The 17,813-nt window shown below is 39.4% G+C and overlaps 1 protein-coding gene across 7 annotated transcripts in view; it reads right to left on the bottom strand.

Annotated features, from left to right (window-relative positions):
* Positions 1–17,813, bottom strand: part of Trpgamma (Transient receptor potential cation channel gamma) — a 215,971-nt gene that overhangs the window by 162,880 nt on the left and 35,278 nt on the right. For all 7 annotated transcript variants that reach the window (XM_076520200.1, XM_033478271.2, XM_033478270.2 and 4 more), the window contains exon 2: positions 7,969–8,022. In XM_076520200.1, coding sequence (XP_076376315.1) covers positions 7,969–7,994 — 26 coding nt within the window. In that variant the 5' untranslated portion in view covers positions 7,995–8,022. The remainder of the gene's footprint in view (positions 1–7,968; positions 8,023–17,813) is intronic.

Genomic DNA, 17,813 nt, shown 5'->3' with positions numbered 1-17,813 from the left:
GTTTGACAGAGCAGCGATAGTATCGCGTTATGAACACAAACGCGAGGGGTAGTAATCTCCCCGGTGAAAGTTCGCGAGGATTAAAGTCGAAGATCGTAGCTGGAAATTTCTTGGAAAATTGTTTAGAAAGCGACAGAAACTTCTGTCACAATTCATCGAATTGTTTGGAATTTTTAGAAATCATATTAATAAAGTAAACCGTTAACAATAGACCTACCAAACCAAATGACTGATTTTTAATTTTCTCTTTCACAGTTCTTAACATCATAAAAATGTTTCCACGAAATATTTTTACAGAAGCTTCTCTAGTCAAGCATATGTTATAACAAATATCGGTAGTTCTAGTATTAAAGTAAGTGCAAATTCTCTGACATTTCAAGATTCATAAATGTTCTTCTCGTCGCATTTCATCGACGTTCACCGAAACAATAAAACTCGTTCCCCTACTTCTGTAAATCGTCGCCTTCTGCTTTCGGTTTCGTTAATCAAATCACTTCGATCCTGCAGAAAATACACCGAGATTGATATTCGGTGCTCGTCCCGTTCGCTTGTGACGGTTATTTCGCAGCGAAGTACACGATATTTCCCAGCGATTCCGCAGTCGCGCGACAGGAAAGCTGCTGTATGTGTCACCTTCGCGCAAAAAAACATCGCCGAGAAATATTTTCGCAAAACTCGTCGTGCTCCGTTTTCAATCTTCCGTGTCAATATTTAATTTCCGCGAGTTTGATGTCGTACGACGGTACCACGTTTCGCTTTTATTTAGAGAACATCTTCCGCCAATGTATTTTCAGACGTGTTCGAAGTCGGGGCATGATTCGCTCCGCTGAATTCTTCGACTTCGTATGCGGCCGGGGCTGTGTAAAAATTTATATTCAATACTTTCTTGGTGGATCCGGTTTTATGGTGCATTACATAAAAACCACTTGCCGGATAGAATAAAACTATTCGAAAGCTGGTAGCCGCGTTGAAGAGTCGCCTGAAAGAGCAGGTGGAACGAAGTTAAACGAGTGCACCTGTCCCTCGGACCCTTAAATTCGTTAGAGGCGCGCCGCAAAGACTTTGCGGCTGCTTTTCCTTCTCCCGCGGCGTCGAAAAAGATTCTTCGAGTGGAGAAGACGTTCCCGTAAATTCTGATCTTGGTTTCCAAGCCTTGGAACACGGCGAAGTTGTTTTCCGTGAGAAAGAGAGAGCGAGAGCGCTATCTTTACGGTCTCTGCGTAGACAAACGAGTGCTGTAGAACAAGCAAGAAGCATCGAAAAATATCCGGAAGATCGGAGATACGTATCGGTTCCAACTGCGACTCTGCAGGAATTTCTCCGGGAAACAGAGTCCGCCGTTTCTGTTACGCTCGTAAATTATTTTTCGGTGTAACACCCATAGCCGGCGCAGTAGATATTAATCGAGAGAGACGCGAAATTGCGACGCTTTACGGTCTTGTGATCCCTGCAGGGCCAAGATGGTCGCCTTTGTACGAACGTCCCCGATGTTCTATGGCTGAGAGGATCACCATCATTTTTATCATTCCCGTCAGTAGCATCCTTTCTTTTGAAGCACGCACACTTTGTAAAGATTCCTCGCGTTCGCGACGTAATACGCCGTACGCGGTGAACAAAATGAGGGAAGCTCCTTTGTACTTGAAAGTTAACCCTTTTGCGTCATGCGACGGTCGTTGAATCCGTCCTGACGCGAGCTACGACGATACGAAGCGAAGGATATGCAACGTCGTTTACAAAAATAAATGAGAAAAAAAATAATCTTTTTAGGAATTCAATATTTTATCATGTAGTCGATAGTTCGATAGCAGATGTGCGAAAAAGTGCGTGTCGAAGTTAAAGAAACATCCTGCAAAAATAGATTAAATTTCTTTGAACACGAAACAATAGAATTTAATTTATTTATTCATTCTTTCATATGCGGAATTTAACGTACGCTTCAGTTTGGAGTATTTGACTTGATAATGGAAAGCCTTCGAACTTACACAAACGCAACTATAGTACAAATACGCTACTGAAATTATTTTTTAAATGTAGTTTAAAAAACGAAGTTCGTATTTTCGGAAACACTGGGAACTTTTAGATACTCTGGGTTGAATTTCAAATATTTTATTCGACGCTCAGGACCCCCTTCAAACTTCGTCAAACGTAACTGTACCATGAATATGCTGTTGAAATTATTTTGCGAAAGAAGAATATCTACTTCCTGAAGCACCGAGAATTTCTTCGACAATCTACATTGAATTTGAAGTATCCTATTCAATGCTTTGAAGCTTTCGAACTTCGCCAAACCTGCCTGTGCTATTCGCAGAGCACTGCGAAATTATTTAGAACCAGAAAATCCGTATTATAAAAGTCTGAAGAATTTTTTAATACGTCGAGTCAAACCTAAATTATTTTATTCGGTGTCAAGAAGCCATCAAACTTGACCAAACATTACTATACTATCGACGAAGTAATGAAATTATTTTCCTTGAAGAAAAGATCCATTCCCTGAAACTGTGAGAACTTTTCAGCACGTTGAACTGTCTTCGAAGTATTTTATTCATAATAATAAAATACCGATAAGTATTATAATGTCAAACCTGATTCAAATATCCCTGAGAATTCTCTGATAAGTTCTCTAATCGAATTCAGACCTCAAATCCAGAGGATAAACATAGTAAGCGGCCAAGTTCGTGACACGATCGCCGCAACCGGATATCCAGCTTCTCGATGCCACACCGATTCGTGCAACATCAGTTCCGGTGTGCATTTCACTGGATATTTCGCAGCTTGTCCTCGAATTTCAAGGATCTCCGGCTTCATAACGTTAACCGCGGACGAAGCAAGAGAGGTGACTGACGGTATCTTCTTCCCAGGACAAGCATCCTAATCCGATGTAACGACCTAAGCTGGCGGGAATACGGCAGTGAAACGTCGTAAAGTATGAAACGGGATGTCCCTTTAAGCTTCGTACGGTCGAGGCGCATTTCTTTCGAATAGGAAAATGCGCCACTTGAGTTTGCTATAATTAAATATACCTACTGCGGCTCGGTTGCGGTGGGTACGTGCACGTAATTCGGATTAAACCGTTCCGGGATAAAAGAGCGGGCTTCGGCAACGGGCCAGCGATTTTTCGCCGATTTCGCGGTTGTTTCTTTGGGATGCTGTCGCATAAAGCTGTCCAGGCCACGCGGGCCACTAAGAAACAGAAACCGATTAGGTTTCTATCTCATATTCCACTTTTTCCGATCCTGTATCGTTAAACTGTGTTTATGCATTTATGGTAATAGATGCAATTTGAAACGGCAGAAAAATAAGAGGAATTTAATAACAGGTACGCGTCATTTTTCATTCGCCGAAATTATTAGAGTAAAATGTTTCCGTCCGACCTCTGTTTTGTCGCAAATGACGAAGACAATTTTTATTCTGCATAAAGACCAACAGTTATGGCTAGAACGCGGATCTTATGAATTTATGACCAAATTTGGTGATTGCAATTTGCGACGGGAGAAAGATTAAAAGAATTGTAAAATGTCGATATTTTATTTTGAATTTATCAAAGCGACAAACGATTTGATATGAAGGAGTTTGATGTCGTCGGAGCAATTAATAAAATTGAATTTACGATTAGAATCGCCGGCTGGTGTTTCCACGCGACCAATAGGACCGTAGAACACGGGGGGGGGGGGACTCTCGGGAACAACGCGGAAACGACGGAATCGAATCGTGAGAATTAATAACACCGGCGAGAGTGCCGAGTGCGCCTTTCAAACGCATTTAAATGCATTTCAGGCGGCAGGGCAGGGCAACGAGTTAAAGCGGTCGGAATGGCGCGGCGCTTCGGCCGGCCTCGTTCTGAATATTAATTCGACAGAGACGCAATTCGACGCAGACCTTACAAGTGACCCTCGGAAAAATCGCGACAAACGAACGGAATCCGGAAACAGTCCCGAACTTTGATTCACCGTGGAATCGAGCATAATTGGTGCTGGTCGCGCTCCGAGCTGCGGAAATGTTCTGTTTGTGACGTTTTTGCGCGGCGTTGCTGAATGTAGAAAATCTCGAATTCGCTCGCTGCGAGCAGTCTTCATCTGACAGCCATAAATCTGATCCCTGCATACTATAAGATATAGATGTTACTAAATTGTCTATTGTAAAGAGATGACAACATTATTTGTGTTAGCTTTCAATTTATCTAGCTACTCAATTCTCGACGATATTGTCTCAAACAAATTGCAATTTTGTATTTTCTTTAAAGAATCTTTGTTTAATTAATGATTTAACATATAAGACAGCATTAATTCAAATCAGTGCATCGTTGCCTGCAAAGAAAATTTTGAAAGCGTTATTCGTTTTTAGTTTTGTTAGCTTTCAATTTATCTAGCTTGTGATTCTTTAATGAAGTTAACGCTGAGGTAAAATAGAATCCTTTTCCTCACATATATGCGGATACTCTTTCAATGAATAAAAATTAAAAAACTAAAAGAAAGATTTTACTTTATTCTTCTTCAAAATTCGGCAAATAGAAAGCCGACTGCTGTGACAATTCTGTGAAAGTTTCTGTCTTTTCCTTTCTTTATTTAACAATAAAAATATTATAGACTGTGGATCTTCGTATATTTATGATATATTTAGATTTTGATTTTCTTTTCTCCAAGTTATTTTCTAGTTAACGAAAGACACTTTTCTTTGATGCTAATTTTTGTAAAATGACGTATAAAAATGAGAATTTGCCTGAAGATCCAGTGTCTAGTAATTAGTCTAGTAATTAGACTTCCTTCAGCTAACAGAATAAAAATTCTACTAGCAACGATAAGAACGTAAAAAATAGTAATACCACTAACGAGGTAACATTAATAAGATCGCCGAATAAATGTAACAATTATATTTCTTTTTCTGAAGTTTCTCGAATCAATGAATGCAAGATTGACTGTGTTAGGACCTACTACGAACGAGTAAAAATATCGCGTTAAGAACATAGTTGGATAGATCGTTGTACGAATCGTTTCTTGCAGCGGTTGAACAAATTATCACCGGCGCGGCGCCTCCGTGAGTCGCAAGAAGAAGTCGCAGCCGTATCGCGAATTAGGTTCGAGTTCACACCTCACCCGTTGTTGTGTATTTCACGAGGGCGGGGGAAGGGAGGTTTCGTCGGTGATTTAGTATCGAGTCCTCGAGCTTCTTGCCCCGACGGCTCCTGCAGCAGCTCGATAAACGCGACAGAACGTTTTTGTTGCAGTCTATTTGTTTCCCACGAGCCGGAGATTGGATTAACGGAACGGCGAATTCAACGGGATCAAAGGGGACAAGCGGAAACGTATCATCTCCTCCTCCGCAGACTCGACGAGAGCCCATCGAAAGAACAGATCCGCTTTCTTTGAACGATTCCGCATCGAGATCGATCGCGAGCATAATCGAAACGGTTTAAAGGCCATCGCACGGCCGTGCATTCCCGAACGAGTTTGACTCCCTACTTGGCGCCGGTCTCCATCAAGATAGCTTCTTCTGCTCTTTGTTTCCCTATCGACGGGATTTGTATCGGATTCGCGCGTAAATAGACGTCGGGTTTCGTGCATTCACGACGACCGAGAGCGGCCGTGGAGCCGCGCACGGAACGCCGAGTAAAATATCCCGTAAAACTATTTTATCCGGCCGGAATCCGATAGCATTCTTGATAAACAAGATTCCCGTCCGGCTGCAGCTTCTCTGAATTATTCCGACAGAATTTATGGTCGCGCGCCGCTCTCTGGACGGGCATTAATAATGTCTGTGCTTATAGGTCGTTTCAACGGACGATCCATTGTTGTTAGCAGACTGTGAATCTTTCTGCTGGACAAAAATCCTCTGCCTCGGTTGCACCGGACTGGAATCGTGCAGAAATTTATTTCCCCCGCTTAATGGTACTGTCTTCTCCTATTCACTTTTGTCACAGGCAATCTGTTGTACGGTCATTAAACTCGGCATTTCTGCGCCGATGAATATTTCGCTAAATAAATCAGACGCTCGGAAGCTGTTGCCACGTTACAATTTCCATGGAGGATTTCGTATGGTCAATTCCGTTCGGAACAGAGACTACAGAATGGTAAATGTTGTTAGAATCGTTTTAATATCGGTAGAAACCTCTTAATGCCATAATCACTGACCTAAGAATCTTAAGAACTATCTTGCATCAGTTTATTTATTTTTCTTGATTCTTGAGTGAATTATTGAGGTTTCTACCGTTTAGAGGGTTAAATTCGTTAACAAACAATTTTTGATGAAATCGAATAAGTCATCGCATTCTAAAATTTACTTTGACAGTTTACTTGGTGAATCGTTATTTTTTAAATCGATTATAAAATTATACGGATAATAAGGCGATTAATTAACTGTGTCCTGTTTTCACGTAATTTTATAAGGATATATTCGACGTACAAATAAGTTCTTGTTCGAATGAATTTTTATTCGGATAATATCTTATTCGAACCTAATCTTATTCGGCTAAATTTTTATCTGGACAAACTTTCATTCGACTGGTTAAATTCGATAGCGTCGAATAAATTCGTTGCTCTTGATCTGTTATCGAGCGTATAAAATTTTGCCCGACTTTCGACCAAGAAAACGCTTGTCTTGCGCAAAGATGAGTAAATTAATTCAGGTCTGGATGCAATAAATCGTCGAAATTACGGTAACACGATCGCGCCGTCCAGGAATACCGTTCGAGAGGAAATCACTGTGTTTCTTTCCGATACGTCAATCATCGCGAACGCTAATAATAGTCTTCCGGTAGGTGGAGTGTTAGGAAATCTAGGATGTGTCACGAAGTCCCCGCTGGAAAAAGACGTATTTCCTTGAGCCCAGGTAGAAGTTATTTATGACTCGAACCGACACCTACGGAAAAACGCTTAGCTCGCGCTTGTAGTTCATCGAAGACGGCCGCTCGACCCCGGGCACGCTCTCCAAAATTGGTCTACGATTCTACGTGAACGAAAGCGCTCGATTCTCGATCGATCGAGAATCCCTGAATCTTCGACGGGAATCCTATTAAAGGTAGCTGGAACCTTTTAAGATCGCTCTAACTCAGTGCCGCCGGAGGCCGGCAATGAAATTGTCGAGATACGACGGAATCGATTCAGCAAAGTTCTGTTCTAAATTTCGTTTGAGAAAAGAATCGTCGGCCCTTTGTACTTCGCACAATGGATTTCTGATCGCGAAAGATCACTGTACCATGCTGATTTTTTTTTTAGAAAATATAGTATTCCGCTAAATTTGGAGAACTGGATCGTGCTCGAGAAGTTGTAGAATTTTGAACTTTCTCCAATTTTGTGAGGGAAAAAATCTGAAATTATTCAGCCTGTGCTCGTTTGAAAAAATCCGGTCTTTCGCGCGCTTTAATATTGCGGTGTTAAATTTGTTGTAATATCTTTTATGGAACTACTGGATTTTATGCATTATTTATTTATTATAATTGTATATTACCTAAAATACAGAACTGTAAGAAAAATACGGATTCATTTATCGTCCGTTTCTTACGATCAATCTCAGAAAAACGTTTCCTATCGTCGAATAACCATTTAACATTGTCAGATCGTTTCTCTTATCTTGCAGAAACGTCAATGAGGCTTTTCACAATTATCTCGAATAATTATCTCAAATAACTACGAAATCAAATAACACGTTACTTAAAATAATATTTCAAACACTGTTATTTCAAAAGTGATCACAGGAATGGCAATAATTACGAAATAAAATAACACATGTCATTTGAAATAATATTTCATATAACGTCGTATAAAAAATGTTCGCATGAAGATCCACAGTCCAACGTTCGATTAATTTTGCCGAGTTCCCAACGGATCAGTATTCGCTGCAAACATTTCGCAGGACCTACGAGGAATGGTCTAGCGATCGACGAAAGGTGAATCCGCGGATCGATTGTCGCGAGTGATGGTAATCGGGCAGCCAGCTTTCGTTATCCGGCCTTTCGAAATTATTTCTAGACAATACCTGTGCCAGAGCTGAGCCCCATTCATCGGATCAGCCCTCACGTCCGCGCCTCGCCTAGAACAGAGAACGGCGTTTCTGTTAATTAGTACACGGTCCGCGTGAGTAATTAAGGGAATGCAGCCGAGGCGACAGAAAGCGCGAGGGAGGGCGTCGTGCGTTCCAGCATATCCAATTTCAAAGTCGACATTATCACCGCGCTCTTTATCCCCGTCCGAAGGAATTAAAGTAACCGGGCACAATACGGACTCGGGACTCGCGCGGCGCCCTTCTAATCGCGGTATCGAAGCCGCGGGAACTAGTACCGGAAGCTGGCCGGGTCCCTCGCGGCCCGCCAACCAACATTAACACCTTGGATGAGCCCGCGGTTGTCCTAGTATGAAAGTACCATAATAGGTTCGAAGTTCAATTTCATTACCGACTGCGGAATTTATGCATTTATGGCGAAAATGGACAGACGAAATTGAAAACAGTGAGAAGATTGAACGAAATAGGAATACTGATTTCAGCTTGTTGAAATTAGCTCATTCGTTAGCTCATTCGTCTTGCAATTGATGCATTAAATTTTTATTTTGCATAAAGATCCGGCGGTCTACTGATGACACGTTCTTAGAATTTCGAAATGAATTTTATGGCGACACTATTCTTCGATTAGATTTGAGACCATAAATATTATTAGGGTACTAATAATGTTATTATATAATCGACTATACTTAGAATCGTATATAATGTTTTTTAGCAATTTGTTATGCAGCATATTTCTTCGGGTACTCCTTCTAGACACCTGGCTTTGACGCCTTGGCTTTAATGAGGCAAGCGAAAATTTCAAGTTATTGCCGGAAACTAGAACTACATAATCAGATAATAATATTCATGTATGCATTAATGACAAGAAAGAATTTTCGATGTTGATATGTATGCTAATTTCTAGGTTGATATGAATGTACGAATGAAGAGAAAATGAAAAGAGAAACTGTATTATATTTGCATATCAAACAGTCAGTTAGATGAAATAAAAACATTTATATAGAAACATTACTAAATAGTAAAAATGAAACACTTAAAAATCGAACAGATACGTTACTGTCAACTTAACAAAAATGACTAGGAAAACAACAGAAATTTCAAAGCGGCTTCTATTTCATAAAAATTCCATTAACGACGACAAGAATGCCTAAAATTCCTGAACAATTGAAATTGATAGAAATCGCTGGATAAAAACGAACGATCGTGTTTCCTTCGCTCCAGGAACGCGTTGATGTACGAGTGCTGGCAGTAGTTAGGCTACCAGCGAAAAGAAAGAGTAGAGAAATGTGCATCCACCACCAGGTGGACCGCGCTAAGAATAACTCACTATTCAACATCTACTTGAACGCGTCAAATGTTTTAACGAAGGTCTCGTCAGGATTTCATAACAACCGAAAGGTTCCACGAACATAGTTCAGTTCTTCCTTAAACTATCTCTATTATTTAACTGTAACATAATTCTGTTACAACTACCCAATAAATTTTATTGATTTCCTTCATTACAAGTGCTCCATGCAGTAAAATTAAATAGATAAAATCAAATAAGAAAATTGGATAATATAAAATAAAATAAAAGAAGAAAATGAAATAAAATGAAATAATGAAATGAAACAAAATGAAATTAAATAAAATAGATGAAATCAAATAAGAAAATAAAATAATATAAAATAAAATAAGACAAGAAAATGAAATAATGAAATGAAACAAAATGAAATAAAATAAAATAGATGGAATCAAATAAGAAAATAAAATAATATAAAATAAAATAAAAGAAGAAAATGAAATAAAATGAAATAATGAAATAAAATAAAATAGATGGAATCAAATAAGAAAATAAAATAATATAAAATAAAATAAAACAAGAAAATGAAACAAAATGAAACAAAATGAAATAAAATGAAATAGCTAAAATCAAATAAGAAAATAAAAAAAATAAAATAAGACAAGAAAATGAGATAAAATGAGAAATAATGAAATGAAACAAAATGAAACAAAATTAAGTAAAATGAAATGAAATATTACAACTACTTACTACTTACATCTACGAATCCTATTCGTCAATATACCCCAAGGTATACTACATTTTTTAAAGAAAACCAAACGGAACAATGAGAGACCGATGAGCTTACGCTCGTCAACTAAACAATTGTTGCAAATGTACAGGATTGAGAGGCTGTTCGAGGCAGGTCCTGCAGTACTCGATTCTAACAAGATCATTAAAGCAATTTTGTTTTTTTCCAGGACTGTCGCGATGGTCCGGATCCGGGTCACCGGCCCAGAATGCGCTGCGCCCAGGCCAGTTTAGATTATCTGTGCTAGCACAGGTCGCCAGAGTTCCAAAGGCAGATTCCTCTAGTTTGCTAGAGTAGGAGCCAGCCCCGAAGTTCCCCCATTGTCCCGCAAGTTTGAAAGCTTTCGAGGCGAGAGCCAAGCGGGAACGAGGTGTCGGATAGATGTATGCATGCGTGCTCGCGATTATGGGCGCATCCGACATAGGGGAAATCGAAGACAGCTGTACACGCCGCGAGTTTACACGCGCAGGCACAAACCCTTCGCGAATTACGAGCCTCGATCATCGGGTTTATCATTCGCGGACGGCCGCGAGGAAATAGCCGGCGAATAATGTTTGTTTTATCAATGTTGGTTCTGTTCGTATCGCAGAGGGGGGCGGGTTTTCTATTTAGCCTCACGTCGCGGAGGTCCCGTCGTCGATGCCGTCTGCCCATAAGAGCATTTTTAGAGTACACTCCGGTGAACAGAAATAGAATAGGTCGGCTTCTAGGTGGCCAACCTGGCGGGTTGGGTATTCTATAAAAAAGAAAAAAAGAAGAAAAGGGCGCCGCGCGCCGTTGAAGTTTCACTCGGCGAAGTTTGTTTATCCCTCGGAAACATTCCGACACGACTTTTCCTTACTTTCTTTAGATCGCAGTCGCCCGGAACGAGTGTTTGCAGGAGGTCGCTTCAAACGGCGCCTGTAATTCCATTTGATGCACTGTTTTACCTTTCCCGTTCTGGATTACACTGCGGTCTCGGGTAAACAAATTTCACGAGCCGGCCAATTGTATACGTGCGTGGTTGCTTGTTCTTCTAACATGTGGAATTATTACCGTCGCGGCTAGACTGCGCGTTCGTTCTTCCGTGATATCAACAAGCGGACGAAATTTCACTATTTTAGCCGCGCAAATCAATGTCTCGCGTTGCTTCGAAATTATTGAAAACAGCAGATCGATCGTGCATCGATTGCTGTTGATTTCTACATTCGACCGTGTAAAGCGAAGTCATAAACAAATTCCAGATGTCTGCATCGATCACGAATAAGAAAAACAGAAATTACTTATTCGGTAGAAATACATAGTAGATTTGATAAAAATTTGGATTACAATAGATTTTCTTAATAGAAATTTTAGTTGCAGTGAACATTAAATAGAATTATTAATTACGGTAGATTTTTTTAAATAGAAATTTAACAAACAATAAATTTTTGATAGAAATTCGAATTATAATAATTTTTGTAATCGAAATTTAAATTACTACGAACTTGTAATCGAAATTTAAATTACTACGAACTTGTAATAGAAATTTAAATTACAATCAATTTTAAATGGAATTTTTAATTGAAGTAGGCTTTTTTAATAGAAAATTATAGTAGATTTTTTTTAAGAAATAACGATTGGTAATGTAACTTTTCTCGGCAGCGTCAGAGTTCCTTTTCAATTTTGCTTTATTATGTTGTGTGTGTGTGTTACGATCGTTTCATTATTTCCTTGTCATCTTGTTGCGTTTATAGTGTGTCTTTGGCGCATTTCACTTATATTCAACACCAAACCTACCAAGCAGTAATACTAACTGGCATGTACTGCTTCACAAAAGTGAGAAGACCGAATTTATATGGAATTTGTAAAGTTTTTATTATAAAACTTGCTCCAATAATATAACTTATTCAAGCGTGTTCCACGAAAGATTCTCGGAACTTTGCAGAATTGCAAAATAAGAAAGCGGTCACTTCGACCGCGGTAGCTGTTTAGTGTTAATGAATCAATCAACGTTTTTCCACAGAACTAAATTCTTCGTTGCATTCGTCCATTCGAGTATCGAATCCATCGAGAGGACAAATCCTGCCGAAATTCAAAAACAATTCCTATCCGAAAGCCCTCGTCAAAAGCGAGTCAAGCTACAGCAATAAAAGTATAACAATTTATTCCGCCACGGAATCGGATCGCGATTTTTTCCAGCGCGGCCACGACGATGACCATGAAAAACCCGTTACACGAATTTGAATCTAGAGAAGCGGGAACGGGAGCGAATCGGCGCGGCGCGCGATGGCTTAACGATCAACGCGCCCCTAAAATTCGAAATTTCGGCGCCCGAGTGGCAATCGAATCGCGGCATTGACACGGTTCGGGGCAAACTTGAAAACGCGGGGCTCGAAACGAGGCCGCTAATTTCGTAGACGGTAACACCGCGGCCGGACGTAACGACCGGCTTCGCCCGCGGCGCGCTCGTAAACGCGTGTTCAAGCCGGAGTCGTTGAATGCAACACGGGGCCTTCACGTGGACCGACAACAGCTGCGGGCCATCCAAGAACGTGTAAGTACAGGCCTGCTCGGAATCGGTCGGCTACGAATCACCGGGAAAAATTATCCTCGCGCGCGCAGAACCTCCTTTCGCAGCTTGCCATTACTATTTTCCGTTGTGTCCTTCTACACTGTCAATCCAATCATCTCAATCAAAATCTTACTTAAAAATAAATATAAATAAATATAAATAATAATAAATATAAATAAATATAAAAAAATATAAATATAAATAAATATAAAAAAATATAAATATAAATAAATATAAAAAAATATAAATTAAATAGAAGTAGAAATAAATTAAGAAATCTTACCCCTGCTTAAATGTAATCTGAATGGCAATTTCTATTAAAAACATATCACAGTTCAAACTTCTGATTAAAAATCTTCTATAATTAAAAAATTGACTCACAATCTGTTGTAATTTAAATCTCCACTAAAAATCTATTATAATTTAAATTTCTATTAAAAATCTATTATAGCTAAATTTTACCTCCATTTAAATCTAATTATAGTTATAATTTCTATTAAAAATATATTACAATTCATCCTTCGTGCAATTATCACTGATTCTATGGAGTTCTTTGTTTCTCAACTCAGGATAATAAAGAATATTTTTAAAATCCATTTTGAAACTCCATTCGAAGTTCCAAATCCACGGATAAGCGTTCAATTCAGATAACAAAGCTCGCTAAACAATCTGAAAATACGGGCACAATGGATTAATTAAACGAAGAATACGGATTGCGCCGTTCCGTTTTACGGAATCGTCGAGGCTCGATATCTAGCGCGTGGATCGACGAAATAAACTGGATCCGGGCAGAGTCCACATGATTCAATTAGGTTAATGAAACGGGGATGCTGCAGTCTTCCGATCCCTTAAAAAAAAAATTAAGAAAAAAAAGACGTTCTGTAGGTCGATCTAGCCGTCAACACGTTAATTCAGTGTCTTGCAGAGAGGCGGAAAGTAGAACAGAGAATTCCAGCGTTCGGGACACAAAAGCGGGAGGCCTTCGGACCAGACGCAATCGACGCGGGAGATCGAGCGAGCACCAATGATCGATTGTGCCCGAATAAACCGATGCATTTCATCGAGTTATGCAATCCGGAATCGATTAGCGGAATTCTCGCCGATTAATCGGCTGAAATCTGGCCAAAATTCGCACGCGCCACCGTTGCAACAACTTCGTTACAAAAGCGGGTTTGTTTCTGCGGGAAACTGAAATTATGCAGTTAGATTTAGCGATTGTACGGCGGCAGCTGAAACTCTGCTTCCTGTGCACGTGAATTTCGTTAGGACACGAAATTAAAGATCGTTAAATTGTAACAGGAAAGTTGTCAATTTATAGACTGCTGTAACTTGGGGGAAAGAATTATTAAAAAATTCTATCTGTTCTTATTTTTAAAAAATCTCTAATTTCATCTACTGGAACTCGATTTTTAAGAAGACGATTTTTGTATTTGGTTTGAAACGAAGTAAGTAGACACGCGACTCTGCGGAGTTCAAAAATCTTTTTTTACATCTTCTTCAGTACGATCTTATAGAGACAAGTTTCCTCTTTGCAATGAGTAATCAAATATTGATTTGTGTTTTTTTATATGATTTTACTGTACGTTGAACGGAATTTATGCCGCCGCGAGTTTGTAAAATATCAAGTGGGGGGTAGCAGCTTCAGTTTTCAATCTTTTTCGCGACAAAAGAATTATTTTGAGAAAAATTAGTTTCTCGATCTTTAAAGTAGAGATTCTGCCCTTCCAAATGAGTACAAGGACATTGTTGCGCGATTTTTTTACACGAAGTTACAAGAGTTAAAAGATCGACAATTTTTTGACGAATCTCTAATTTTACGAAGCAATTACAGATTAATAAAGTTATGATATTAAAAGTCGCAAGAACGTGATGCAACGTCATTTTTCGCTTCCACTGATCTTTGACGTTGATAGTTTTCAATTTACTTGAAATTTCCCTAAGGCGGATATTGGTTTCGCTGTGGAAGTATCGATCTATTTGTGCTTTCATTTTTTGATAGATTACGGATTTTACTTTACGGGTATTCCGTTGCACGAATATGTACGTTGCTGAATTTTTTTGCAACTTTGATAGTTGTCGAAAGTACCGTAAAATGATTTTCAGTTTGCTTTCGAGCTTCGGATAGGTTTTATCGACGTTCCCTTTTTTAACAGCCGTTGCGAGCTCGAGAAAATACTATGGAAAGAGAAAATAACATTCTAACATTGAATAAAATTTACATTAAATAAATTACAATAAAATTTCTAGACTATGAATATTGTCCGTTAATGTTCCTAACAACCAATTACAGTACAGTTCTTGAAATCACAGCCCACAACGTTGAAGAACTGCACTTATATTCTTCTCTTACCTATTAATTCATCATATTTTAATTCACAATTTTAATACAATTCCATCGTAATTCGTAACGAATGTAATTTAATTACTTTGTATTTTCTAATTGTGCTCCAACTACAATTACGAATTCAATTGTAATTTAATTGAATCGAGACCTGAATTACGAATCGTAATCTGATTGAGTTACAACGTAATTAAATTATTTTATCGTTATAATTCCTTCGCTAATTCGATTGTAATTCCACGCAACTGTCGCTTCGACGAATAAAGATCGAGCTCGATCGTTTGCCTTCAAGATCCCCTCGGAACGATAGAGTTCGCGCAAACGTCCGTCCAATTATCGTGATTTCAGCACGCGAGCAGGGATCGAAGAGCGGGCGTGCATTCGATGGAAAAGAAGAAAAGCTGGATGTTCGTTTAGGAAATGTGGCCGAGGGAGGGGGAGGGGCAATCGAGGTTCGGAGGAGCTCTCGAGGAACAACAGCCGCCATTCCCCGTCTCCGAGGCGCATTGTTAAGACCGTGGAGAAGTTGAAAAAGTGCTCGCCGGGAAAACAGTGTCCCGTCGTGGTGTTCGTAATTTAAGCTCGTTGAAGCAAACCGACCGGCCGAGGAATAATGGGGAAACTGTTCCTTGGCTCGAGTTCGCGCCTCGCTCCGCCCCCCTTGCGACCCCCTGCTCGATTCCCATCGCGGAGAACTAATTACTTTCCGGATTTGTACGGGAAGACGAGCCTCTTCCTCTTCGTTTACCTCGGGTCACGCGTGCCAACTTATTCCGTGACCGTACTAACATTTCCGTCGATTTTTCAGCTGAAATAACGCCCCGCCACCGTTTTAACGGAGAGCTCGTGGAATTGTTTGTACAGTGTCTGAGTGGAGCTTTAGAAATCGGAGAAATTAATGTTGAGCAGCTAGCTTAGCGAGCACAAGGACTAAATTACAAGTACAGTCATCTTTTCTCCCTAATTCGCGCTCAGATTGCGCGCTAAAATGGACAATCTCGGAACAGGAGATACGATTATTCGAGCCTTGCGGCTCGTTTTTATTGTTACCGATTGTCAACAATAAACTATAATTTATGATGTTTTTTTGAGGATTGATTTCCACATACTGGTAATAAAGATAAATTCCTGAAGAGAATTAGGAATGGAAGAGATTAACGGAGAGCTATTTTGATTAGTGAAAAGACACTGTAAAATTGTCGATAAACAAAAAATGTTATCTAATAACTGGACTGCAGATCTTTATGCAAAACAAATATTTGCCAAATCCACTATAAGGAATACGTAGATAATACATCATAAACGTTTTCCTTTGTTAATTTAAACACAAGTCAGAAATAGTATAATGTTCTCAAATTCTTCTCGCGTCTTTACGATTTTGTATTAAATTCGTTTGTTGCTATTTTAAATTATTTATACACTCCCGTTGAGCTAGAATGAATTGATATCATTTATACTTTATATTCTGCTAACGTATTTTCCTATAAAAAAAAATAAATAAATAGATAAATGCATAAAATAAATACAAAAATAAATGGATAAAATAAATAGATAAATACGTAAAATAAATACATAAATAAATGGCATAAAATGAATAAATAAACGTATAAAATAAATGAATAAATTCATCAAATAAACGAATAAATGAACGCATCAAATCCGCGATCTAGTGATGGCCAACGAATGCACAGAGATCCGGAATCCTGCCATAAAGTATTTAACACGTCAAAAATCGTGAAACTCAATGGAGAACTTCCACTTTGCAAAGACCGATGCGTCGGTACATAGTTCGCTAAACGGTCCGCATTTAATGCAGAGAATTCAGCGAGGCAATAAAAGAGCGTGCCAGATGCCCCCGCGCGCGGAGGAGAGGACATTTTTAGTACATAGTTGAACGGTTCCATCAGAAAACTTGTTTTACAGGCAACATATCGATGATTCCGCGAAAGTAAATTGGCCGGCTGCGTCCAAAAGGAGGCTCTCGGTTCGGCAAACATCTCCGCTCGGCAATAAAGCACGTTGGAGCCGCGAGTGTTATTGGATGAGTGTAAACCCCCGGTGCCGCTGCTTCGTACAGCCTTCGACATATCTTCGTCTCCTTTCGTCTTTATTTACTCATTTTTACGACTCGAGAATATAATAAATGGGATCCGGCGAACGCGTGGATCGCCGATCGAAACGATCGGAGCCACGCGGCGATAAACGGAAAAAAATGCTTAAACTACTCGACGATTCGATAAACTGTTTACGTTCCTGTCTGTTCATCGAGGGAAATTGTTTATCGATAGTTTATCGCAGTTTCGTGCGAAAGAACATTCTTAGGAAGACTGCGATTCCTCCATTAATGCGATGTGCGCGCTTGAAAATGCAAGAAAACAAATATATACATATATACAGCGTTCAGAAAAATTAATTGCATTAAGGAGTTTTTTTATAGACAATGTAAGAAATTTCACTCTCCTTCGAATGTTTATAAAATAAATAACGAAAATGAACGTTCGCTTAATAATCATTGGCGAGTTAAACGAAGGTGTCTTCTATCTCGCATGAAATTTGCGGACTTTGAAGCGTTCACCCTATCCTTAAATGTTCTAAACGATTAAAACACTGATTCGACTTCGCGATTTTCTTCATTTTTGAAGTTCCTTGGATAAACGCAAATCGAGAATAGCTATCGATTCGAGAAGGTTTCGAGGAAGTATCGCTAAATCCTTCGATCCGGACCACGGATGTTCCGTGAAATTGATTCTTTGAAGTGAACCGCGCTATCGGGGAACAGCATCCAGCTTGTAACAGCTCCTGGGTACATCCCGGCCAATCGGTTTCGTCGATAAGTCTTATCCAACCATTCCGCGAGGAATGCAGCCGATCGGCG

The sequence above is a fragment of the Megalopta genalis genome, chromosome 3, assembly GCF_051020955.1.
Source record: "Megalopta genalis isolate 19385.01 chromosome 3, iyMegGena1_principal, whole genome shotgun sequence".
NCBI lineage: Eukaryota > Metazoa > Arthropoda > Insecta > Hymenoptera > Halictidae > Megalopta > Megalopta genalis.
Note: the sequence above shows the minus strand (reverse complement) of the source record. Positions and strands in the feature narration are given on the sequence as shown.